The sequence below is a fragment of the Bos taurus genome, chromosome 19 (genome assembly GCF_002263795.3).
Source record: "Bos taurus isolate L1 Dominette 01449 registration number 42190680 breed Hereford chromosome 19, ARS-UCD2.0, whole genome shotgun sequence".
Taxonomy (NCBI): Eukaryota; Metazoa; Chordata; class Mammalia; order Artiodactyla; family Bovidae; genus Bos; species Bos taurus.
In genome coordinates this window covers 11,690,865-11,715,778 of record NC_037346.1, presented here as the reverse complement: position 1 = coordinate 11,715,778, position 24,914 = coordinate 11,690,865, and the positions used below count along the sequence as shown (strand labels likewise).

Here is a 24,914-nt window from a genome sequence, read left to right as displayed (position 1 = left end):
GCTGCTGAGTCTTGGGGACCTTTTCCTGCTAAGGCAGCAGGAGCCATAATATCCCCTCCCATCACAGGTGCCACGTGATCACATGACCATACTTGCAGGCATGGGGGCTGAATTAATTCTCTTAGCTTTCAAATTTTTTGTTTATTTATGTTTTTTTGGCTGTGCTGGGTCTTCGTTGTTGCACGGGCTTTTCTCTAAAAAGTTGGGGACAGCAGTGGCTACTTTCTGGTTGCAGGGCGTGGCTTCTCACTGCAGCGTCTTCTCTGGTTGCGGAGCATGGGCTCTAGGGTACGTGGGTTCAGTTGTAGCTCAGGGGCTTAGGTGCTTCACAGCACGTGGGATCTTCCCGGATCAGGGATCAAACCCATGTCTTCTGGACTGGGAGGCGGACTCTTCACTGCTGAGCCACCCACAGAGCTCTCTCTTAGCTATTAAACATCCCTACTCTCCGGCAAGCACTGTCGTCCAAGCAACTTGGCCAGTCCTGTAGGTCCTTCTTTGCTTTACCTAGTTGGGCCCTAGATTTTCTCCTCCTTCCGTGTCTTTACAAAATGCTTTCAGGGCCTCCTCTCCACTGCCTCCTCTGGAGACCCGTGCCGTCTCTCTGGGGTTCCCCTTGTAGGCAGGCTCTTTGAGGTGCCCCTGGGCACAGTTCCTGCCCTCAGGGAGAGAAAAAGCTTCCCCTGCCTCCTTTCTTCCCCTCTAAGGCCTGGGAGAGGGAAGCCACGAAGTGTAGTAAGCTTTGGCCTCCTGTTCCTTCACGTCCTGGCCGCTGCCATTCCCCGTGCTGAGCGCTTCGGTCGCCTCGTTTCCTCCTGTTTCTTGTCCTCAAGGCGCCACCTCCCAAACGGCTTTGATGCCTCAGACTCCATGCCACCTGTGCAAACGTCCTGTCACACCACCACGCGGTAGATATCCCCTATTACGATGGACAAAGGAGGAGAAAATGAAAGCTTTGATGTGAAATCATAACTCAGCGCTGTGGGATTAAAAGGAGATGTCCAGGAAGAATTTCCGGTTCTTAATGTCCTATCATCTGAGTCATTTCCACCCATTACTCCTGAGACGGGAGCCCCAGAAAAGGAAATCACCCTCATGTTAGGGCCCGCTCTCCCTGTCAGCCCTCCCGGGCCCACAGCTGACCGCCTGGGACCCTGCCGTCATATTTCAGAGTCTCTTTCGGGCTCCTGCTGGAGAAGGCGATGGCACCCCACTCCAGTACTCTTGCCTGGAAAATCCCATGAATGGAGGAGCCTGGTGGGCTGCAGTCCATGGGGTCGCTAAGAGTCGGACACAACTGAGCGACTTCACTTTCACTTTCACTTTTGGGCTGCCGCACCTTTCCAGCCTCTCCCCGACACCCCCTCCACAGTCACCCTCATTCATAGTTCATGCCAACACCCTCGGCCATCATCCCCAGCACAAGCCCTGCTGACCTGTCTCTGTTCAGGGGCCTGCTGCCCTCGCCCCCTACCAAGTTCCCTTTTTAGACCAGACTCTAATCTCCCCTGTCTCTGAACTTATGCATTGCCTGCGCACGGGACGCTTGGTCCAGGACAGGCCACGCATGCTGCCTTTAACATTAGTGAGCAGCGGCGTATTCCCTTCTCCAACCCACTGGGGTAAGGCTCAGCTCCGGTGGTCCTTCCAGCCCCTACCTCAGCCAGACTGCCCGTCCGGTGTGTCTTAGCCCAATCCCGGATCCTTGGCCTGAATCCAGTTCATCTTTGTTGCCTCTGACCAGCAGCCTTTTCCCTGCCCTGCATCCAGCACTGGGAGCAGAGCCAGGCTGAATCCCCAGTTAATGTTTGCTGAATGACTGGATGGGTCTTGTGGCTCCTGAGAGGTCAATGGAAGCCAGTCAGAGCAATGGGAAAAGGGATTGTGTTTAAAAGACACAATTGTTGGTTCCTGGCCCATTCTAGGTAGGTAGTTTCTCCTGCCCCGCCCCCTCTCCCTCTGCCCCCACCAGCCCCCACACCCCTCTCTTCTTCTCCCCTAAGGCTGTTGAAAGCTCCAGGCAAAGGCAGAGCTATAATGCAGAACTTGGGCTGAGAAGCATCTCTGCTCATTTCTCAGTTGCCCAAAGTCGACTCTGGATTCTTTAACCAGAGCGCACCGATTCCTATCTATAAGGAGGAAGTGCCCCCGTGACCTCACAGGTCCCCCTTCCAGGCATCGCCTCAACAGGGAAGCAGGGATTCCTGTGGGAAATGGACAGGCTTGGACAGAGGGTGGAGAAGAGCCACTGGACCCCCCTGATAAGGGCCCTTCTCTGAAGACATGAACACGGGTAAATGGTTAACAAAAGGGAGGCTTTCTCTCTGTTCCTCCTCTTCTGCCAGGGAATTCACCTTTAACCGTTGACCTTTCTGCAAGGTGTAAGATCTGAACAAAGTTGAACACAGTCATGGATGGTTAAATACCCATCCTTCCCTTCGGCCCCTACCTCTGCCCTTCTGCCTCAGAAGATGGTCTGAGGTGTTTGGACCACCCCCGAGGTGGGATGGCTGGTGAGGGAGGAAAGACAGACACACAATGAACGTTGGAAATGGCCCTCTGACCCCTTAGGAAACCAGAGCCTGAGCTCTTAAAGCAAAAGAGAGGCTGGTACCGAGAAGGCCAAGCCATGCCCATCAGATTGGGTTTAACAGGAGGAGGCGTTTCCGAGCACCCACACCAGAGTCAGCTGTCTACCCTATGACATTGGGTGATTGTTTCCTGCTCACTTCTCTCTGAACCCCACCCCTGCACCCCCCACCCCGCAGCCAGACACCTTCAGGCCCACTCCAGAAGGCATTCTAAGGTGTGTGGGCAGAATCCCCCGCCCCAGGCTTCCCGGACCTCCCCCAGCCCCTCACATGTGTTTTATTTCGTGTAGCCCGATAGCTTGCAATCCCACCCCTCCATGTGCTTAATTGAGTTTGCGGAGAATTGACATCCTGTTGCTTCATTTGTTCAGGATTTGTTTTTCCATTGGGTGCCTGTCCCCGCCCCGGCTAGGGGCCAGGCCTCATCTTCCCGGCCTGTTCCCTTCATCTCCAGTTGGCCAGGACCAGTGTGCACTCTCCACTTTGATGTGTGTGACTGGGGCTGGCCTTAGGGCTCGGTTAGACAGGGGAGCGGGTGGGGCCAGGCCTACCAGGGCCCCCGTCTCCATGCTTGGAGGGACTTGGATTTCATACTTGTTGCCTCCCCAAGCCACTGGGAGCTGAACGTAAGCATATGGTTCATGCTTTGGGGCATGTCAGAAGGCTTCTCTGAGCAGCCCCCTCGCCCTGCCCAGCAGGTTGGAACTTCAGGCCTGCGCTCTCCATTCTTAGAGCCCCAGAGAAGGAAGAAAACCTGAGGGGCTGCCCACGTGCTGGCAGGACCTCCACAGCCTTCCCTGCTTCCATCCCCAGGCAGGAACATCGGCGGGACTGGGAGGAGGAGCAAAGGGGCGAGGACAGACCAGTTTGGGCTGGTGGGAAATAGATGAAGCCCTGCACACGCCGCGCCTCAGAACAGACTGCACAGCTCCCAGTGGTCAGACCAGATTCTGATCTCTTCTCCCCTTGATCTCTCTACCGGCTGCTCCCTGCAGGGTCCGTGTTGCAATCCTCTTTAAAGAAATATTTTATTTTCGATACAGACACAGCCTTTGAAGTAGCAGTAAAAGCCACCACCCCTGAGAGACACATGGTTGTGAAGTGTGTTGGTATGTAACTTCCTGTCTTTGCCTACATGCAGGGCTTCATCCCCTGGTCCTTTTTTGTTCCCCCAGAGGTCACCCCCACCCCTGCACCCCCTGGTGCTCAGGCTTTGGGAGGCATCAGAGCAAGGGCAGGAGGTCGACTCAGACGGGGTACCTTCTGGCTGTGGCCTGGTTTGGGGTGGGGAGTAGCCACTCTTGTTCCCCCAACAAGAGTTTCTTTGAGAACCTCACTCCCCGCCCCCCACTTTTACGATGGAAGTCAAATTTTCGGATTCTGCAGTGCAGAGCAGAGAGGTCACTAGGCTCTAATGCATTTACCATTGACTGCCCCTCTTGTAGTGCGTCTATTAGTGAGTAATTTGATTTGTACCTATTCATTTGCAGTCCCTGCAGGAGCCTGGAGCTGGCCCCTAGTATAATTGGTGCTGTCTCTATTTTTACATCATTAGATTAGCCCCGACTCCTGGCCACTTGTTGTCTGCGCTTGTCTGTCCATTTATACAACCTAATGTAACACAAAATTCATTACTGATCACATTACTTTCAACTCTGAAGCCAGCCTTGTGATAAACATTTGGTTAACCCCTTCCTGCCCACAGGAGCGGGGGAGCTGACAGAACAGATGCACTTCCACTCGACAGGCAAATCAATATCTTAATACAGCAAAGTGGAATTGCATTTCTAGATTTGTTATTCCTCCTGGAGGAGCAAATGGAAAAGCTCGTCTGAGCGAGCTGAATTGAATAATGAATAGAGCCCCGGCACCAGCAGGCAGTCTGAGCGCAGAGCACAAAGGCTAAGGCAGCGTCTGCCCACCTTCTCCTCCGCCGCGGGCGGCGCCACGGCGATTAATTGCGACTCGTGACTATGGGTTCAGGATCCTAGGCCGGGACCCTAACGGGGGCCACAGAGACCTCGACCCCAGCACCAGTGTCTTGGCTAGGCTTGGCCTAGGACGACTGATCCACGAACTGGGTTTATTTCCTTAAAACCTTCACTGATACGAAGGCACCAGACACATGGCCTTGGCGGTCATGCCACCCAGAAATTAAATTAAATCCATTACTAACTGTTAACCATTTGGAACCAGATATACAAAATTCTTCCTATTTAGAGCCAGGTCAGCAATACTGGGGTTGCTGTGTGTGCTGGGCCCATATCCAGGGTGAGCGTTCTTTGGTGTGGAAATGCCTTGTGAGCCTAAAAGTGGTCTTAGAGCTCAGATAGGGGTATCGGTGAGCAACCTGGCCTAGAGTCGTCAAGGGACCTCTCTTGAATCTGGAAGATTCTCGCTTACCCCCACCAGAGTTATCCCCTCCCCAGCCCCCGTTTGTCTCTGGGGAGCATCCACACCCTCTTGAAGTCATTAACTTACAGGATAGATAGTTTCAAAAAGAATAATACCCCGACTTATTTTGTTTAAAAAAAATGTCTCATAAAGCCTATACCACAGTGATTAGAAAAATAGACATAGAGGAAGTAGAATGAACCCATTACCGTGAAAGTCATAAATCCCTAAGTAAAAAGAAGCCGTATACTGAAGGTGCTCAGTTGGGAAGGGAAGCTGGAAAAGGCAAGCCCACCCAGGGGACTGTGCTTGAATTCAGGCAGGGGCCGAACAGGAGGCCAGGAGAGGCACCGACGCCTCGGGTGAGTGGGCCTCCTCGCTGTGGAAGGGGCCGCCCTCCATCCCACCAAGGCCCGGTACCTTGGACCCAGCTGCCCCTTAACCCGTTTGGGGCTCTGACAGGCCAGAGGCAACCAGCAAGCCCCTGTGACGTGGCGGCCCCGGGGGATCCCTTGGGCGGGCTCCTGGGCCTGACTTGGGGCGGCTGCATTGCCCACAGAGGCAGGCCAGAGATGCACTCGCATCCTGCTGTGAGGAGCTACAGAGAGGGGAATCCCTCGGCAGGGTGTCACAAGACCCCGCGCATCCAGACACTGGTGTGTCCCCAGGGTGAGCCTGGGTCCCGCAGCTGTCTTCCCAGGGTGGCTCGCCTCCCCACCCCGATGAAGCCCGCAGGAGCTCTGGCCTCTGCTGTTCCTCCTTGCGGGGAGGGCCCTGGCCCCTTCAGCCCAAGAAAACAGAGCCGAACACAGGCCCTTCCTTGGTGGAGCAGGAGGGATCGGCGGCCGGGAGGAGCGCCGGTCAGCCACTGGAGTGCGAGACAGTGATTTCTTAACCCTGGTGGAAGGGGGAAAGCCACATCTTACCAAACTCTTCCGCTGCGTCGGAGAGAATTTAATTACGTTTGGACATTTGAATGGGAACCAGATGTGGCTCGAGCCCATCAGGCCAGCCACGTTTGGGGAGCAGCGTCTCCCCTGCGGTCTGCAAGCTGCGCTGCGCCATCTCACAGCCCCAGAGAGGGTCTTGAGAAGACCCCACTTGAGGAGGCAGGGCGGGTTGAGGCTGGCTGCCGGACACCTGGTTCTCTGGGACAGTTTCTGAGCTGTGTCCTCCCTGGAGCCGTGCTGAGCCGCCCATTCACGGGGCGCCACGTGCAGGCATGCGCAGAGAAGGCTGTTCCCAGAGCCCAGCCAGGCATCCCTTAGCTCCATGCCCCCCTCCACATCTGTCTCAGGTGCCATTCTGCTGAGGCTCTGCCCCCAGGCCGCACTGCTGGCCTGGGGCTAGAGGGGGCAGTTCGGGCCTTCCTGGGTGAGGACCGCTTCTCCAGGGGCCTCAGAGACGGCACCCCCAGCTCTCTAGCCAGGACCCCACTGCAGTGAGAGTCTCTGCCACGCCCTCGGGGCTTATCCTGCTTCTCGAAGCACCTTCACATCCTCCTCTCTTCAGAGCCTCACACGGCCCATGAGGTTGCCAGGGCAGCCGCTGCCCTCCTGCCTGACAGGTGGTGAAGCGGAGAAGGGGTGTGGGACTTGCCCAGGTCGTTCAGCATGTCTGCGGCAGAGCGGGGTTTAGGGTGAGTTCTCAGCCGCCTCTTCCTCGTAGCCACTGGGAGGGTCAGCTCCAGGGTGCTCCTCCGTCTGGCTGACCTCAAGCACATTTCAGCCAGATTTATCACATCACTCAGAACCGGGGACCATGAGCCAGGTCAGCTCCGCCCTTCCTGGCCCCATGTATAATACGCCATGACCGGACTCACTCTGCCTGGGTCCGGATTTACAGTTAGACTGATGTAGTGGCCCCGAGAGGGTCCCCGCACCCGGGGTGCTGTTGGGTGGCCGGGATGGGGAGTCCTGCCCTCTTCCCCTTAAGCCAAGACTGGAGAGGGCCTGGGTCACGTGGGGTTCCTGGGAGTGGGCCTCTCCCTGCCTGGAGTTGGTGCCGCGTCATGGCTGTGGTGGGAGGGGCCTCAGGGAAAGGCTGCAGCCCCCAGACCCCAGCCCACCTCCTGGGTAACCCCCCATCTAAGGCTGGGCAGGAGCTGCTCTGCCTGGAACTCAGATGCTCTGCTGCTTTCCCCACCCCCAGCACACACGCATGCCCGCATGCACATACACAAGCACACATATGTGGGTGCATGTACACACCCATGCACACACACATGTATGCACATGTACACATACACATACAGGTGCACACGTGTGCACACACATACACACCCAGCTCCAGGTGGAGGATGCCTTTTGAACACTGACCCTTCCTCATTCTTCAGGCCTCCTTCCCCCCCTCTTTTTCCTCTTTGATTATTTCTTCCCCAGCATTCCAGCATGTGCCTCTTGTGTCATCCCCACTGAGCCCACCAGGAGCTCCAGGATCTAGCCTGCCTCTCTGTCCCTGCCTCATGTGTTAATGCCAGACTGGCCTGCTCTCATGAGTAGGGTTTTTCCAGAGGCCTGAGGACCTGTCCTCATGGAGGGAAGGAAGGGGCTGTGTCTTTTCCTCCAGACACAGAGAGGGCTCTCCACCTGATGGTCTCCTTAGTCATCCTTTCCAGGTATTGACCATGACTTTCACCTTCTGGGGAGGGGCCAGTGGATACCCAGCAGGACTAGGGTCTCCCTTAGGCCCCAAGTCTCCCCTGAGGTTATTAGGCACCCATGCGTGGCCCCAGTGGCCGAGGGAAACAGTTCAAGGGACCCAAGGCGAGAGCAGCAAGTATTTGCCCTTAACGTCTGGAGCTGGGGAAGGGGAGGGGCGAGGGGCAAGGCAGACCACGTGACCTTGGCCTCATCCTGTGGTGTTCTGGGTCTCAGTACCTGCGGTACACCAGGAGAAAGAGCTGGGCAGGGAGATAAGAAAGCAGGTTTGCAGAAGCACTTGGGTTGGAAGAGACTCCTGCCAGGAAGGAAGGTGTGTGCCTGCGCACTGGCTACAGGACTCAGGCCGTTGGCACAAGCTCTCAGGGACCCCAGGCTGAGTGTGCGGTGAGAGGACCGAAAGTAGGTGGCCTCAGTGCTCAGACACAGGTGTGAAACCTGGGAGAGTCCTAGGCCATTGTTAGCCATCTTTTCATCCACCTTCATTCCATTGACCAGATCAGGGTTCCCCTTATCTGAACGTGGAAGGGCCTTTTCATCTTCAGCCCCTCAACTGTGGGAAACTGCCCTCCTTCCTTCCACAAGCAAGCCTGGGAGGGGAGCAGAAACCCCTTGCTGGAGGAGAAAGAGGACAACTTCTCAGCCCCACTCAGCCCCCAAGACCTGGTGTGGGTGGAGAAGCGGGTCCCTGGTCGGCTGGCACCTCTGCAGCCTGGTGGGGGCGCCTGAGGGTGGGACCCTGAAGGGCTGGTTGGAGGGGGCAGGAAGAGCCAGGGTGGGTGTGTCCAAGTGGGGAGAAAATCAGGGCCCCCCTGCAGGCTGCCTCCTCTTTAACTGCTGCCCTTTTAACCTCCTGAAAAATGCCTTGGGGCTGAGGCCGGCTCCGCCCACAGTGTGGACAGAGCTGTCCGAGTTTCAGGAAGCGATCTCAGCCAACTCCCCGCTCTTTCTCCCTGAAGAGCCCCCCTCACCTCCCAGAGTGACACTCTGGAAGAGAGGACAGTAGTTTGCAGGCTCAGGGCTGGTGTGAGACAAGCAGCCCAGAGCCACGCCCACCAGGACCAACCCCTCGTTGGCATCCAGATCATCTCTTTGGGTTCTTCCCACACCAGAAGCTGAGCCCTGTGGGAGGCGGCCAGCCACCCCCCAACCCCGCACCTCTGTTTCCATGCCTGTCTGCACAGCTGGTCCCAGGCCCTCGTTGGAAGGCCCCCTGTGGATAATGTCCATTGCTTGGGGCAGAGCCCATTTGGAACCATTTGCTGAGCTCGAAGCCATCCTCTCTGTGGTCCTCTGGTCTCCTCCCTGTATATCCCAGGGGGGCTGCAGGAAAGATGCTGAAGATCTGGGTCAGAGGATCCCTCCTCCTGCCCCCAGCCAAGACCCCTCACCATGGAAGGGAACCCAGATCATTTCTGTTTGCAGACCTCTGAGCTAGGCACTGGGCAGGATAGGGCAGTTTGGCTGGCTGCTCTGTGCTCCGCTTGCACCCACCTCCATCGCTCCCCAGAGGTACCACTGAGCCCAACCCAGGCAGGGGGCTTAACCACAGGTCCTGCTGACAGGGGAGAACTGGGAGGTGCACGCAGGAGGGAAAAATCAATGCACGTCAACAGGGTTGGAAATTTATTTTCCAGCTTGGAAGAGGGTACTTCCAAAGAGGCAAGGCGGGAAATGAAAAGCTGTAAACACATAATCTGCCATCTTCCTCTTCAGGCCATTTCTTGATTAAAAAGAAAGACTCTCCCAGAGTTCCAGTGGGGAAGGGGTGGGGGTGAGGGTCTGGATGGCAGGGACACCTGCTGGGGGAGGGAAGCTGGAGGGCATCCCCAGCAAGGTCTTATGGATAATCACAATCACTAATACGATTGCAGCAATGAGAGTAACTCACATTTGCTGACTGGAAGCTTTAGGCACTTTGTGATGCAGTCTGCATGCATTATTTAATTCTACAAGCGCACTGTGAAACAGACCTTGCTAGCTGCCTGTGCAGGAAACTGAGGCACAGGGGTTGAGGACCTTGCCCCAAGTCTCCCAGGTCACAGGGCCCAGAGCTGGCTCTCTGAACCACTCGCCTCATCTGCCTCCCCAACCTGGGCCTTGAGGCCAAGGGGCGGGGTGGGGGAACGCTCCCTTCTCTCTGCTGGAAGCCTGTGGCCAGTGCTGCCTGAGACTCCGCCCTGAGGCCTCATCCTGCTCCCCGCAGGCTGCCCAGGAGGTTAGCTTGGGAATGGGGTGTGTGGCTGCAGCCAGGACCCAATAAAAGTGCTCTGCTAATCCCTTTAATGAGCAGCATCTCGAGGCCCAGCATGCAGAGCTGGGCTGGCTGGAGCCTCTGAGCATACCAGGAGGGCCCTGCAGCAAACGCTGCTCCTTTTGTGGTAAGAGAAGTGCCAGGGGGCCCTGGGGGCTGAACCAGGGGCCCCAGGGACCCTCCTCCCCAAAGCACAGCACTGTCCTCACTGGTCCCCGAAACAGGCCTCCCTCTGAGTCCAGAGACCAGGGCTCCCCACAACACCTCCACCCACCAGAAACCCAAGGGGCTTCCCTGGGGGCTCTGATTTTCCAGCCACTGCCATCTGGCCTGGAAGAGGCCCGAAGGCCAAGCCCAAGGTAGTGCTTCACTCCGGACCCCCCTGGGTCCCCTGCCTTCCTGGGCGCCCCAGCTCTCCCTGAAACTCACAGAGGCCCTGTGTCCTCAGTGTTCCATGCCTCCCCGGGGATGGGGGAACCAAGACCACAGCGCTTAGGAAAGTGACTGTTGCTTTGGAGAGGCCGCATCCCGGGTGTCCCCAAAAATCCCTGCGTTGCCAGGCGTAGAGTGGCCTTGAGGGAGTGAAGGGTCTATACCCTGGAGAGAGGACAGGCCCCGGGAAGAAGGCCCTCCAGGGTGAAGCAGCTTCAGGGACCAGCACTCCAGAGGGAGGGGCTTCCTCATGCCCCCCACCCCCGTGCCGTCTCCGGGGCTGTGTGTCCCCTTCCCGGCTCATCTTCTGCCTCTCCCCGGGTGCAGCCGGCACTGGCCGCAGCACCCACCCAGAGCTCCCAGGAGCCAGTGTCCACAGCCCCTGCCTTGGCTGAGGGGCCGCAGTCTCCTGCTGAGAGTCGAGGGGCCAGGACAGACCGTCTCCCTCATCTGCACGGCCCACCCCAAGAGGGGGGCAGCGTTTGCGGGCAGCCAGGCTCCTGCCTCCTTCCATTCCCCCTGGGTCTCCCTTGGCATACACACCCAGGGAACCAGGGTTGTTTCTCCCTGACAAGGCCAGCCACCTCTTTGGCCCCCCAAGACCTTTGAAATTTGCCAGGCTCCATATAGAGTGAGGGTGGCGTGAGAGCTGAGCTTTCTCGGTCCTTTGCTTATTTCGTGAGAGCTGAGGCTTCTCCTTTGGACCTGCTGCTCATTCCATTGCCCATTATCTGCTGTGGCTTACCCCGTCCCAGCCCGTGACCTCGAGGGGCAGCTTGGGTGACAGGCCCCATTTTCCAAAAAGAGCCAGCACGAGCGGGTGGACACAGCCAGTGGAGGGGATTGGGACTAGTCAGAGTGATGCCTGGAGTTGTCACGTCTCCATCAGCCCAGTTCTTTCTCGAGGGGTTGTGTTCCCAGAGCCAGTGGCTTCCTGCTCTTCTTTGGTTTAGCTGCCTGCAAAATGGGGAGACCAGCACCTACCTCCCAGGCGCACAGAGGCGCTGGGGAACGTGAGGTCACAGTAAGATTTTCCGTCTGAGTACAGTCCGTTATCTTAGAGGCCTGGAGAGCAGCCTCCGTAAAAGCGGGCTCTATCCCACCAGCCAGAATCCACATACTTGTGTTGAGTGGGGAGAGGTCCCCAGCTTGCTCTCCCTTGCAGCCCTGGCAGGTTTCTGGTGGGCTTTCCTTGCAAGTCCAGTGCAGCTATATGGCTGCCGTTCAGACCCGGGGGTCTTGGAATTGGGGGGAGGAGGGCGGCAGCCCGAGCTGGACCACCGAGTCAGAACACACGGAGGCATCCCTGGAAACCGCAGGCTTTCTCTGTCTCCTGTCCTCTCCTGGGTCCCACCTGCGCGGGCACTGCATGGACCGGCAGGCCCGCCTCTCCCCTCCCCACAGCTGCTCCTCCTGCTCCGGGGACAGACCCTCTCCCCCCACATCGCCCCCTTGACGAAAGGGGTCTCGGCTCTGCCATGACAGTTCCATCTCCGGGGCCCCCAAGACTGGTCCCCAGCCCCCCACACGTGCATGTCACTGCAGAACTCTGCTGCCAGCTTACCCTCCTCCCGGCGTGAGCTCCCCACACCTCCTGGTGCCCTCGCCTCCTGCTTGCCGACATCAGTGTACTCCATCATTGTCCGGATCTTTTCCCAAAAGATTCCTCAATGCTTTTCTTTTCAAAAGGGAAAAAAAAGAAAAAAAAAACAATGCCAACCGCCCAGCGCCCGCGAACAACCCAACAGTAACAAAGCGTGTGTTCGGGATGGAGGAAGGTAAGGCCGCACACTTCCGTTCGCCGCTTGCTCCGAAGGGCTGGGCGGCTGGGTGGCCTGCGGGGGGCCGTGTGTGCACCCCTCCTCCACATCCACGTCTCCTTCACACACTCACACGGTCCTGTCTCAGGGAGCAGAAGAGCAAGGGGTTTGACGGGGGCATGTAGGCAACGGCCCAGGAGCACCTGGGCCCCGGGTTCTTACGCTGGTAGCCAAGCTGCAGAAGCAGTGACCCATCCCCTTCCCTCCGCACTCACTCATTCATTCATCCATTCATTCATTCATTCAAGAACTGCTTTTTGAACACCAACTATTTTGTAGGCTCTGTGGATTGGCACTAGGGAATCAAACACAGAGCCGGCCTCCAAGGGACTCCCCCTACATGGACGGTGACGCACATGTGAGCAGACGATGCCCAGCGTGCTAGGGGGCCCCGGGCAGGAGTCAGTACAGAGCGCGGTGGGGCCTGGCCATGCTACCAGGGCGACAGCACAGGCTTGCGGGAGTACTAAGCTTCAAAGATAAGTAGGTGTCCTGGGGGCCACAGGAGCCTGGGAAGGGCTTTTCCCCGGATGAGCACACACCCAGAGGCCTGGAGCAGCCTCGCAAGGCCCCCAGACTGCCCAAGCTTGTTATCTGGATTCCTCAAATCCACTTTAGTGAGGTGGGGTCTTGGAGAGGAGCAGGTCCCGGAAGGCAGTTTGATAGAGGTGAGGAGTTGAGAGACCTCATCCTCAGAGCCCTTAGGAGACGGTGAAGGTTTTAAGCAGAGGAAAAGCAAGATGCGGTTTGTGCTGCAGGCAGAACGCTCTGGCTTTGGGATGCGGTGGCTTGGAGAGGGGGGCTCGGGGGGTCTGGAGACCAGTAGGGAGCTTTGGGAGTTATCCAGTGGGCAGCAGCCACAGGCAAGGACAGGAGGGATGAGGCCGGGGGAGACACCCAGGACCTGAGTCCAGCAGAGCCTGGTCACCCGGCAGGCAGGGGCCACCTCTGTCTCACCCAAGTCCTCGCTGGTGAAGAGAAAACACGAGCAAGACAGCACAGGCTGTCCCTGGCCCTGGGAGCCCCAAAATCATCTTGAAATATCTGTGGCACCTGTCCCCCCACTCACAGGATGGGGTGCGGGGCGGCCATGCGGACTCGCGGGCTGGGGTCCCTGTGCTGCTGGGGGGTGGCTGCAGGGCAGTGGGGGTCCGCCGCTTGGTCCCAGGCTCTCCGCGCCTCGGCTTCCGGGGCGGTGGGGATGCACCTGCACTTTGCATCAGAAACGCTGGGCCTGCCCCGGGGCTGCTGCCTCTTCTGCCCCTTCGTCCCGGGTTCTCTTTGGGGCCTGGAGTCCGGCAGCCCCTGCCGCCCTGCTGGGACCTCGCCTCCTCTCTCCCTCCCAGCCTGCTGTCGGCGCCCCCTAGCGCCAGGACGGCCGGCGCCGGGGCCGGGGCCTCCGGGCTGCACTCGTGAGAAACCAAGGGGATGGGGAGAGCTTTCCTGGAGTGCGAAGCTTCCGTGTAGAAACCTGGGGGTCTGCTCCCTGCTTTCCTGTCCTGTCCCTTCTGGCACAATGGGCCCCAAATGAGGGGGAGGCTAGAGGCTGAGTGGAGAAGGAGAGAGCCCGCGCGAGGGTCTGGGTTTTCCGGCGGCATCTGGATGACTCGACTTAATCTCAGGGTCAGGCCCAACAGGGCAGCCAGTGCATCTTGGCAGTCAGGGCCCGTCGCCAGGCCTGCAGCCCGTGTCCACAGCCCCCCACCTGCTGAGAGGTTCTGGTCTGCAGGCACACTCTTCCAGCCTGGGCCCCGGACACGGCTGGTGCCTCACACCTCACACTGGAACCGGGAGGCGTCTGAAGGAGGCCAGCACAGATGCCCCCAACCCACTCTGTGGCTGCTGCTGCTGCTGGGCCTCCAGCATGCTTCAGGGGTCACCCACGGGGAGTGGGGGTCAGTGGTTACTTCCTGGCTGGCCGGTGGTGGCTAGCCCAGGAGTGAAGGCCGTGACCCATCCCCTAACCAAAGCCAGCTGTGCTGTGCGTGGAAGGTGGCAGGGGGCCTAGGCACAGGCTGCAGGCACAGGAGACCAGACACGTGTCACGTTTGAGTGCACTTTGTTGTCTCAAATAACCGCTTTGAGAGCCTGGGCTTCCGGGGTGGACAGGCGAGACCCCCTCCCACTCTGTCCCAGGCAGGTGTACCTTGGAGAAGGAGGGACTGTAGGTGCCTCATCTTGGCTTGAGGCTCAGAGTTTGCCAAGGGATATGTGTGCCCACATCTCAGAGCCCACTGTGAGGGAGAGGGGATAGGAACTGACCACTCTCAGAAAGCCAAGAAGTAATTCTTTCTGCCTTGCACTCAGCATGCCAGGAAGTCTGTTCCCAGCCCACCCACCCCAGTACCTGTCTTGGGTCAAGAGATGGCAGGGCAGTTGAGGAAGGTGCCCATAGTGGAAGGAGATGGAGCCAGGTGCCATCTCCAAGATGGTAGCCTGGCTTGCAGACGCCAGGGGAGGGGCTGGGAGCCTCCTGACCTGACTCCCGGGTGGACCCTAAACACGTCCCTTCCAGAGGGGTCCCCAGGACACGTGGGAGCCCAGAGGAAGGGGAAGGGAGGCACTCCAGGCAAGTAGGTCCCTCTCAAAGCAGGCACTCCCCCCTGCAGGGGGAGGGCACAGGAGGGGTCTGGCAGGCAGGTAGATGGTGTGGGTGAGGACCTGTGAGCGAGTGAGTGGCTGAGCCCAGGTCCCTGGTAGGGGAGGCGAGGGGCGGACGGACCAGATGGGGATGCCTTGGTCCTTCCTGCCTCCTGGCTTCTCCCCTCCTGCCAGAACAGGAGCCTCTCACGATGTTGGGAAGCAAGCTGGCTGAGCAAGAGTCTGCACCAGGCCTGGGCACATGCCCCGCAAATGGCAGTGTGGTCCAAATGCATCATCAGGGTGGCCATGCTCCTGGCTAAAGGGGCTCACACGGTGAGGAAGTGACGGGAGCCTGCCGGCCAAGGGGGCTTCTCCCTGGGACCCAGGCTGCCCCCCACCCCCCGCACCGCAGAAGGATATCAGTGGACCCAGACTGGCCTCGCGGCAGGCAGCCGGCCCAGAATGCACACCCCCCGCCTACCCGCTGAGAACGCCCCCTGACCGGGCCTGGCCCTCTGTCCTGTCTTGCAGAACTCCAGCGAGAGGGAAGCATCGAGACTCTGAGTAACAGCTCGGGCTCCACCAGCGGCAGCATCCCGAGGAACTTCGACGGCTACCGGTCTCCGCTGCCCACCAACGAGAGTCAGCCCCTCAGCCTCTTCCCCACCAGCTTCCCATAGGTCCCAGCAGCCTGCTTCGGGCTGGCCGGCCCACTCTCCTGCCGGAGGGAGAGGGAGACGCCCCCCATCCGCTCCTACCCTTCAGACTCCGTTCCTCTTTGAACCCACCACCTTCCCCAAGCTTCATGACAGCCGCCCAGCCTCCCTGGATCGAGAAGAGACCCTTCTCCAAAGCACCTCTGCGCGCGCTGACCTCTGCCCCCGTCGTGGGGCGGGCCGTGGCCGAGACTCTGCAGAAGCTCCGTCCCGCCTCCGTTTGCACATGACGTCCCGCATCGGACCCGCTTTTGTATTTTCTAACCTAGCTCCTGCGGGGTGGTGGGGGGAGGGGGTGGCTAGGGTGGGGAGGGGGGTTGGCTCGGCGGCATCTTGGCCCCGAGCGGCCAGCCCCGACCCAGGCCTGGCTTCGGCACACACTGCCCAGCGTCCCGCTGGTGCTGAACTGAGGCCCGGAGTATTAGGGGAGGAGGAAGGAAGGAGAAGCCCCGCTTCCTCTTTTCTCTCCCCTTCAACTCATGGAAAGGATTTGTCTTTCTTGTCTGTACGCCCTTGTACCCTGATCCTGTACTGTTCAGTGAAGGAAACCGTGGTTTCTGAGGCCCTGTCAAAAAGTGCACGTCTTGTTCAATAAATCACGCTGCAATTGGTGTCCATCCCTGAGTGGCTGGGGTCAGGGTCCTGGGAGCCTGACCATGCGGCCCTGCGCCCAACACCCCCACCTGGACGAGTGCGGGAGTGGGGGAGTCGGGGAGCGGGGAGGAAGGTGGAGGAGGATGTTTAATCCAGAACTTGGGTGGCGTCTGACAAACCCGTCCTCTGACCTTCTTGCCTGTCACCGGAGCCATTGGGTTTTGGAGGGCACCCCGGGCCTCCCTGGCTGTGGCGGCCAGGTCCTTGGAATGTGCTGCTGGGTTGCCGTGGTAAGGAGAGCCTGATGAAGACTATGGCCTTCTCTTTGGGACATGACCTGTCATTACCTCTCTCTTTTTTAAAGCATATATCTCTTTTTTTCTTAATTTTTAAATTTTTCTTTGGCTGCGCCCCGAGGCTTGTGAGATCTGAGTTCCCCAACCAGGGATCAAACCCACACCCCTGGCACTGGAAGCTGGGAGTCTTCTGGACCATCAGGGAAGTCCTGTACCTCTCTTTGCAAACTCAGAAGGTGAAGGATGGCCAGAACCTTGGATGACAGGTTCTGGATGCGGTCCCCTCCCCACTCCCAGTTCTGGACCTAAGGTGACGGGCAGGGGTGGAGCAAAGAGGGCGTGCTGAGGGGGAAGGAAATGGGTGCGAGTCCCCATCCTGCCTCCCCGGAGACCCTGGAGAGGCCTGGGGGGACTGAAGGAAACCACTGAGCCAGGCGTACTTTGGGGTGAAGTTTAATGCAACAGCCACAGAAGAGATGTTCACAAACAGGCAGGCCTTGCCTTCCAGCCGTCCAGCCAGAGCAGGGCAGCCCCGGGGCCCCCGCCCTGCTCACACGCACCCCATCCAGCCTTGGCACCTGAGGACAGATTTAATCTTCAGTGCCCAGCCAGCTGGGCATGCTGGGGGAAGACAGGACCCGAACCACGCTCTGCTCCGAAGGCTGAGTGGCCAGCCCTGCAGAGGGTGGCTGAAGCCAGTCCCTCCTGCCCAGGGACCCACGGGCCGAGGATCACATGCCCGGACAGAAGGAGGCCCAGCCGGCAGGGGCTGATGGCGACCAGCAGCTTTCCCCTTTCTGGTTCAGTTGGACACACTGATACGCCAGGCACAGCCCCACCCCTCCAGAGCCGTGTTTCAGTCAAAAGGGGGCCGGGAGAGAGAGGGGTGCCCCCAGCCTGCCTGTGCCTACTGGCTGGCTCCTTGGGGACGCGTCCAGAGCTCCAGGCAGGATCCAGCTCTCTCACCCACCCTCAGGCACACAGACGCGGGGGCAAAGATGGAGAGCCAGGAGTGCTCCCCAACCACTCAGGGACTGACTGGCAGCCTAGAGTCAGGAGTCCTCCCTGGCTCAGCCTGTTCCCTCCAGGGGGTGCAAAAAACAGCTGTGGCCTCCCTCGGTCAGGGAAAGTGGTGGGTGTAGGGCTGGACTTGCCGGCTGAGCTTGCAGGACAATCTGGTTATTCATCTGCTCGCAGCCAGGGCAACTCTTGGAGTATGTGGGGGAAGGGGCAGGATAAGAGAGGCCAGATAAGCTGGCCCCATGGCGGCTGCCACTGGAGCTAGGGTTATCAGAGAGGCCTTGGGTCTGGCCTCCAGCTAATTGGAGAGGTTATAGACCCTGCCACAGCCTGTAATCAGCTGGAAGTGAGACTGGGCCCCAGGGTGGGGGGCCTTACTGCCCACTGGCCCTGGAGCAGCCAGCCTCCTGTCCTCTAGAGATAACTCCCAGGGCAATCTCTGCCTCACCTCCAGCAGCTCCCCCCGACCCCCCACAGGATGGCATCACCTAGGAGAACATGCATCTAATTATGGCCTGACCAGGTGACCTTGAGGAAGCCATGTGAGCTCCCTGGTTCTTACAGTGCTACCCGCTCAACAGGCAAATTACTATGGACTTTCTCCCAATTTGATGGAGGGGAAAAAAATACCTTCATGGTTTGCACGGAGGCTGATGGGAACTGGGGTGGCAGCTCAAGGAGGCAGGGCACTGTCTGGGACTGACGAGAGCCATGGCCCAGTGGCCCCACGGTAAATTCAGGGGCACCAACCTGTGTCCAACACTAGCGTCAGCTCCTCTGCAAGCAAGCCGGGGCCAGAGCAGGCAGCTGCCAGCCGAGACTGGAAATGGTTGCTCGCTGCTGTTTTTCTGGTTTTCACAGATCAGAGAATCTCTAAACTGAAGGCACCCCCAGAGAGCTGTTCGGTCCTCATTTTGGCAGATGAGAAGCCTGAGCCCTTGTCCCAGGTTAAGAAGTCACACAGCTAATCTGCTGACCCCTGTCTGCTCCCTGCTGCCTCACGTGTCCTGGCCAGTTCCCTTAGGGGGCTCTGTTCTGCGTCGACCTCCCTGTCCTGGGCCCCCACACAGTCCAAGACTCTGGCCCTGTCTCCCCCATTCCCTACCCCTAAGAGCATCCAGCCCTGGCCCCTGACTGGCTTTGAAGCTGCTCCGAAGTCCCTGTGTCATTGAGAAAGCAGCCCCCTCCTGCAGACCTAGAGCTGGAAACTCTAGGGGTAAAAGGGAAGAGCATCTTGGACTATCTTGGATTCGAAGAACCCAGAGCCCAGCCTGAGGGTTGGGGCCCAGGAGTCTCAGTATTGCTTGGCTGCCCGTGCAGGTGTAGGTAGTGGGCCAGCAACGACATCACTAACTTGCTAAGGAAGTGGCCTTGCTCTCTTTTAAGGTCCATGGGTCCCATCTCAGCTCTGCCACCAGTAGCTGTGTGGCCCCCGGTAAATGACTGCCCCTCTGGGCTCATCTGCAAAATGGGGGGACAGGAACATACCCAGCAGAGACAAGCAACATGGTCCAAGATCCAAGAGGAAGCTGCAGGTCAAAAAAGCAAAAGGTTGGTTGGAGGCCTAGAGGCTAATGGGACAGGCCAGGTAGCTCTTTGGAAGGGAGAGGGAAGGGCGGGTGAGGCGACGCTGGAACCCGATTGTCACGAACTGCCCTCAAAGCTGCTCCAGGGAATCCGGCAAAGCGTCTCTGCAGAAAGCGAATGGAAAACCTGGTGAGAGCGCTCAGGCCAGCCCCGCCCCTCTCTCGCAGGTGGGCTGGTCGTGGGGGGCGGGGGGGCGGGGCACGGGGGTCCTTCCTGTGCTTTGCCCCCTCAAGCCACAGAGCAGCGTGGCCTGTTCACTCTGCCACGATCCCGGGCACCCACACCTGAGAACTCACACCTGTGCAGGTCCACCTCACGTTTACCAACCCCTGCGTCCCAAGCGGACCGCTGCGACCCCGGGACCTCGACCCCAGAGCACAGAATAGTTCCGGGAGCTCCCGGGATGATGGAGTCCCCCAAACTCTGGGGAAGTCGCCCAAAGTCCGGCAGGGACGTGTCCTGGGTGTTGGGGCCCTGCGACCTTGCTTGCCCTCGAAAGTGCGGAGCGACCACCCTCGAGGGCCGGGGCTGCCAGCCCGGGCCTCCCGCCAGCCTGGAAGCCCGGGGACAGGACCCCAGGGGCCGTGCTGCTACCGGGCATCCCCAGAACCTGACCGGAAGAAGGGGCCCAGCCGCCAGGCCTCGCGCAAGACCGGCGGAGAAGAGGTCGCGCCTCTCGCGCCCTCCGCCCGGTCCCAGCCACTTGGCCCGACCCTGCGCGGGGTAATTGGGTCGGGAGGGAGGCGACGGGCGGGCGGCGACTCCAGAGAGACTGCGCGCCTGTCAGCCGCAATTTGTCTAAGTGGACGGGACAGGCCGGGCCGCTGCGGGCCGGGGTCATTGAGGCCGCGGCCCCCAGCCTGGGCAGACCAGGGACTGCGGGGGAGCCGGGCCCGGCCACTGAACGGGGCTGGCTGGCGCCAAGGCTCCGGAAGGCGCGGGTCCGGTCGGGGAGACGGGGATGGGAGGCAATGCTGCCCTCCTCTTCCCTCCTTCCTGCGCACACAAGCCAGGGCGAGGATGCACGCGCCCCGCGGCACCTCCGCTGCTGGTCACAGGCGCAGGGCCCCGCGCGTCACCCGCGCTCAGCCCAGGCACACTCCTAAACCACCGCGCACTTGGTACCCGCCTCAGGCCAGCGCCCCGCTACCCGCGGGGACGTGTGTCCCCTCTGCCACAGGCCCGTGCCCCCCAGGCCATCACTCCAGGCGGATCCCCGCCCAGGGACACAGCCCGAGACGCCGGCGGGACCAACCCCGGGAAGACCCCCGCCGCGGCCCCTGACCCCACGGAAGGTTAGGGGCCAGGGACCGACGGCAGCCCGCCCAGGCTCAGGGCCGCGGCCACACCCGGCCCAGGCCGCCCCCGCCGGGTTTCCGGGTTGCGGGAGGCGCAGAGCGTCCGGAGCGCGTGCAACGCTCCGGAGGCCGGAGGCCAGAGGCCAGAGGCCCGCGCCCGCCCGACGCCCGGGCCCTGGACGGCCGGGGAGGGGCGGGGGCGCGGCCGAGCGCGCGTCCCCCGCCCGTCTGCGGGGCTCGACCGATGCGAAGTGACAGGGGCCGGAGCTTTGTTGTGGAGCCTCGGCCGCCTGGCGCCAGCGCTCCCGCCCGCGCCCTCCCCCTCCAGCCCCGGGCAGCTCGCGAGGCGCCCCCCGGGGCCTCTTAAAGAGACACGCACTCTCAGCCCTGGGGACCCCCCGGAGGCGCCTGTTCCCGGGAAGGGGAAGGGGAGGGGAGACCCAGCGGGGGAGGGGCCGAGCGAGAGCTGAACGCCGCACAGCGCAGCTCCAGAGCTGCCTGGGCCTCCGCTTCGCGGGTTTTCGTTGAGCCAAGGATATTCCTCGCTGGAGAGTTTGGCGGGAGGTGTTGGGCGCGGTGGGGGGAATGGGGACGGAAATTCAGACTATTAAGAGTGGCTGTAGCGGGACCTCGTGCTGGTTGCGGGATGGCGGGGCAGGGCAGCTGATGGGGTCCGGGCAGAGAAAGAGCCCGCGGCCGCCAGAGGGCAAGTCCGTGGCCCAGTGGCTGTGGCCAGGTGGGATCGTGGTCCCCCAAAGGCAGCCGCTGCACCGTCGCCGCGCGGTTTCTTGGGCAAACAACCTGGGCCAGCGTGTTTCAAATTCTCTGGGTCTTGGACCCTTTTACCAGGTACAGACCTTCCCCAGGAAAATGTTCAAATCGCACACACTTAGGTGTTCTCCACGCCATTCTTAAGTTTGAAAGTACGCGTACACACACGACTTTGCAAATGCATGCGCGGATTCCCAGGCCAGTGCCCGGATTTCTGGCTACGGAACGCTGGCTGTTATCTGGTCACCCCACCAGCTGCGCAATCCTATCCACACACATCCCTCCCCAGCGGCAACATCTCGCCTAAGATGGAGCCGGCAGGACTTTGCCGGGGCAAAGCAGCAATGTATCTGGCCCGGGCTGCATAGACTGCGCGGCACGGAGTCAAAGATTCGTTCTAGACAGAGAGGAGGCACTAAGAGAGGAGCGACCCAGTGGAGAGTGAGGTCGGGAAGGAAAACCCTCTGGGGGCGGCGCCCTGTGGCGCGCTGTATAGGGATGTAGCAAGATCTCTGGGGTCGGCTCAGGAAAGTAGAAAAAAGGTCGAGGAGGCCAAACCACTCCGGCCGGTCCCCAAACTGCACTGCCCGGGGTGATCAGACTTTACACGCCAGGTCTGCGTGTGCAGCATAAAGATTCCCTGCGACTGGTGTGCGCAGCGCATGGAACTGTGGGTGTGGGCTGTACGCGCCCACCACGCCGGGGCAGAGTCCGCGCCGGCCGAACTAACTTGCATTGGAATCGGGCGTGCGGGCAGGCGTGCCACCCGTGTCCAGTGCGTGGTCCGTCTGGCCCTCCGACCGCCAGGAATCAGGCAGTGTCAGGGCTTGAGACTGATCCGAGGCAGGTGTGTGGCCGCCCGCCTTAAGTTCGACTCCCGCTGAGCACAGAGGGAACTACCACCGTGGGCGCGAGACACACACACACACACATACTGAGGGCGGGAGAAAACCCTGGTCCTGCGGGAGAACAAAGTCTGGCTGCGGGGCGGGGGAAGGGAGGTTCAACTGCAGGTGCGCACAGACACTCAGACCCCCACACTAGCTAGTCGGCACCACGGAACCTGGGAGACGTGAGCTTTCGAGAGCTGGGAACCAATTCCAGGAAAGTGGCCTAGAGAGGATGCCGGTGTAGAGGATGGGGCATGCTTGTGTCTCTGGTACCGGATGCGACGAAAATTCGTTGGGTCAAGAACCTGTGGGCGGGATCCGCCGGCGTCTTGCCGCCCGGTGCCCCGCGGAAGGTGCGCTCACACCTTCCCGGTCCGGAGGACCGGCTCTCCTGGGAGAGCTCCGACTAGCTCGGGGACGCAAACGGATACTGGGCTGAGTCCAGGGCTTTCCCGGAACTCCTGGTTCTTCCAGGGGCTTCCTGTGAGGGGGTCGGCGCGGGCTAGGGGGGTCCCCGCGTTCCCCGAGGAAAGGCCGCGTCCGCCTCCCGCCCCCGCCGGCCCCACCAGGGCTCTGCCACCGCCGCACTCACCGGCTCCCGCCACCTGGGTTCGGCTCCGGGACCTCGGCAGCCGGCACCTCCAGCCTCGCCCGCCCACCGGCCTCTCCTTCCAGCACCTGCTGCCTCCCTTCGGAGTGGAGGGGCCCGGGCGGCGCCGCGGCCGGGAGCGGGATCGGAGGCCAAGCCGGGGCGCGGGCCGGGGCTGCGGGGCTGCCGGGCGTGGGAGAAGGAGGGCGCCCCCTCTCCTCGCGGGGCCATGTCAATGCTTTGCACTTGGGGCGGCTTGCGGCTGGGGGTCCTTCCCCACGGGCCCTGGCGCCCGGGCGCCCCCCGCCTCAGGCCCTTTCGGCGGGTCGGGTCGGCCCGCCGCGCTTTCCAGTCCGGGCGCAGGCAGCCGTGGGCGCTGGCGGTGGGGTGGGGGCCAGGGCAGTGGGAGGGGTCTCGGGGCCCGCTGGCCCGTCATTGGTTAATATTTTATTCTGTTGACATGTTTTCTTACTGCTGAGGCTTCCGACACCTTCTCCCCGGGCCCCCCCTCCCGCTCCGAGCTTGGCCTGAGCTGTCAAAACCCCGCCCCCGGAGACCCACAATTGGTCCAAAAAGCGTAAAATCAGCAATCAAGGGGGGCCTGGCTCGTTAGCGCAGGGGATCCGAGCAGGGCAGGACATGTGAGATAGTCACAGTTTTCCAGAGATCACGACAAGATCTAACCAGTCGCGCGTGGTCCCCGGCGCCGGAGCGGCCCAGCCCAGCCCAGCCCCGCGCAGAGCCCCCGCCGCCCCCGCGCCCAGCGCCCCGCGTCCCTCGCCGTGCGCCGGACGGGGAACCGGGAGGAGCCGCCACCGCGCTTGCCACTCGGGTCGCCCTTCCTCCGTGCGCGCCGCCGCCCGGGCCGGGGGTCCGAGCCGCGCGCCCCCGGCCCTGGCCCCCGGGCGCCTGGGCCGGATGTCCCGATGAGAGAGCCGGCGCTGGCGGCCAGCGCCATGGCTTACCACCCGTTCCACGCGCCACGGCCGGCCGACTTCCCCATGTCCGCCTTCCTGGCGGCGGCGCAGCCCTCCTTCTTCCCGGCTCTCGCGCTGCCGCCCGGCGCTCTGGCCAAGCCGCTGCCCGACCCGGGCTTGGCGGGGGCGGCGGCGGCGGCGGCTGCGGCGGCGGCGGCGGCCGAGGCGGGGCTGCACGTCTCGGCACTCGGCCCGCATCCGCCCGCCGCTCATCTGCGCTCGCTTAAGAGCCTGGAGCCCGAGGACGAGGTGGAGGACGACCCCAAGGTGACGCTGGAGGCCAAGGAGCTGTGGGACCAGTTTCACAAGCTGGGCACCGAGATGGTCATCACCAAGTCCGGGAGGTAGGGCGGCCGGCTGGCCGGAGGGCGCGCGGGTGGGCGGGAGGGGAACCCGACAGCACCGACCAGCGCCGAGCCTACCGCCCGCGGCTCCCAGCTCCCGGCTCCGGCCCCCGAGCCATGCACAGACGATCGAGTTGACTTTTCTCATTTGGCACCGAACGAATTTTTCTTTTTAAAAAAACCCGAATTATCGAAGTCTCCCAAATGAAAACGAAAACGTGCTCCTGCAGAACAGTCCCCCAGCGCTCAGAGTCCCAAAGCCGATGAGGCCCCGCGGTTCGGCCCTGGAGGGTCTCAGCGGTCTCGGCCGCAACTCCTCAGCCCCGAGACCCCTCTCTCCTGCTTCGGAGGCGAGTCTGGCTCGGTGCTCCGCGAAGATGCGACGTCTCCCGCGCTCTCCTCCTACCCAGGAGCCCGGAATGAGACTCTCACCCCCGCTAGGCCCAGCCCGGCCCTCCGGTTCCCGCCGGTCGCGGCCCTTCTCCGCCGCGAGCCGGCCCAGCTGCAACCTGACCCGGCCTGTGAGCCTTGTCCGGGCCGAGGAACCAGGAGCTCCGGAGGCACACGGCTCCGTAGGGCCTGAAGCCGGAAGAAAAGCTACAGTCGCCAACCTCTCAAGCTTCTGGCTCGGACGCGGAGAATCCAGGCCTCGGCTCACTCACCCTCTTCGCCCGAACTTCAGGGTCAGGGTCCTTGTTCCGCTGCTGTAACCCAGTTCCTTCCCCCAAACAAACATCCGACTGCACTTCTGAGAGCTTCGGCCCTAAGTGGATATATTCCCACGAACGAATTTCAGGGAGGTTCATAAGAAGCGGGTATATTTGTAAGGGCCTTGGATTTCTTTCTTGGAGCTCGGCTTTCATCTCAGATGAGGGAGAAAAAAGGGGTCACTAGATCTGAGCATAGGGCTGAGGGCAAGCTTCATCACAGGAGAGGGTCTTGACAGGCAGAAATGGGATCTCCTAGGAATAACCACCACAGGTGGAATCTCCCAGACCTTCCTAAGAGGACAGAGCAAGGGCAACAGAGGAACATGTGTGGCGAAGCTTAAGGTTGGGGGAGAGGGGTCCTCGAGATCCACTGGCTTCCCTGACCTCT

The 24,914-nt window shown here is 60.9% G+C and overlaps 3 protein-coding genes across 14 annotated transcripts in view; 2 read left to right on the top strand and 1 right to left on the bottom strand.

The window, feature by feature from the left end:
• The window catches only part of BCAS3 (BCAS3 microtubule associated cell migration factor), a 586,592-nt gene extending 570,525 nt beyond the window's left edge, over nt 1-16,067 (top strand). For 4 of the 9 annotated variants that reach the window (XM_059878411.1, XM_059878412.1, XM_059878409.1 and 1 more), the window contains 2 exons: nt 3,635-3,700; nt 15,266-16,067. In XM_059878411.1, coding sequence (XP_059734394.1) covers nt 3,635-3,700; nt 15,266-15,414 — 215 coding nt within the window. In that variant the 3' untranslated portion in view covers nt 15,415-16,067. Of the gene's footprint in view, nt 1-3,634; nt 3,701-12,020; nt 12,110-15,265 lie in introns of all 9 variants that reach the window. The other 5 variants (XM_024980624.2, XM_024980621.2, XM_059878413.1 and 2 more) reach the window with 3 other exon arrangements.
• On the bottom strand, nt 1,976-23,547 carry LOC132343005 (uncharacterized). Its single transcript, XM_059878415.1, has 2 exons — nt 23,461-23,547; nt 1,976-12,009 (listed from the first exon to the last, which is right to left on the bottom strand). Exon 2 carries the CDS (start codon nt 6,287-6,289, stop codon nt 5,213-5,215), a length of 1,077 nt encoding a protein of 358 aa, XP_059734398.1. The 5' UTR covers nt 6,290-12,009; nt 23,461-23,547; the 3' UTR covers nt 1,976-5,212.
• The window catches only part of TBX2 (T-box transcription factor 2), a 35,255-nt gene continuing 33,484 nt past the window's right edge, over nt 23,144-24,914 (top strand). For 3 of the 4 annotated variants that reach the window (XR_009491552.1, XR_003030691.2, XM_059878158.1), the window contains exon 1: nt 23,144-23,816. Coding sequence is in view for 2 of the 4 variants with exons in the window: in XM_059878158.1 (XP_059734141.1) it covers nt 23,422-23,816 (395 nt within the window). In the remaining 2 variants the exon portion in view is untranslated. 4 annotated transcript variants of the gene reach the window in all.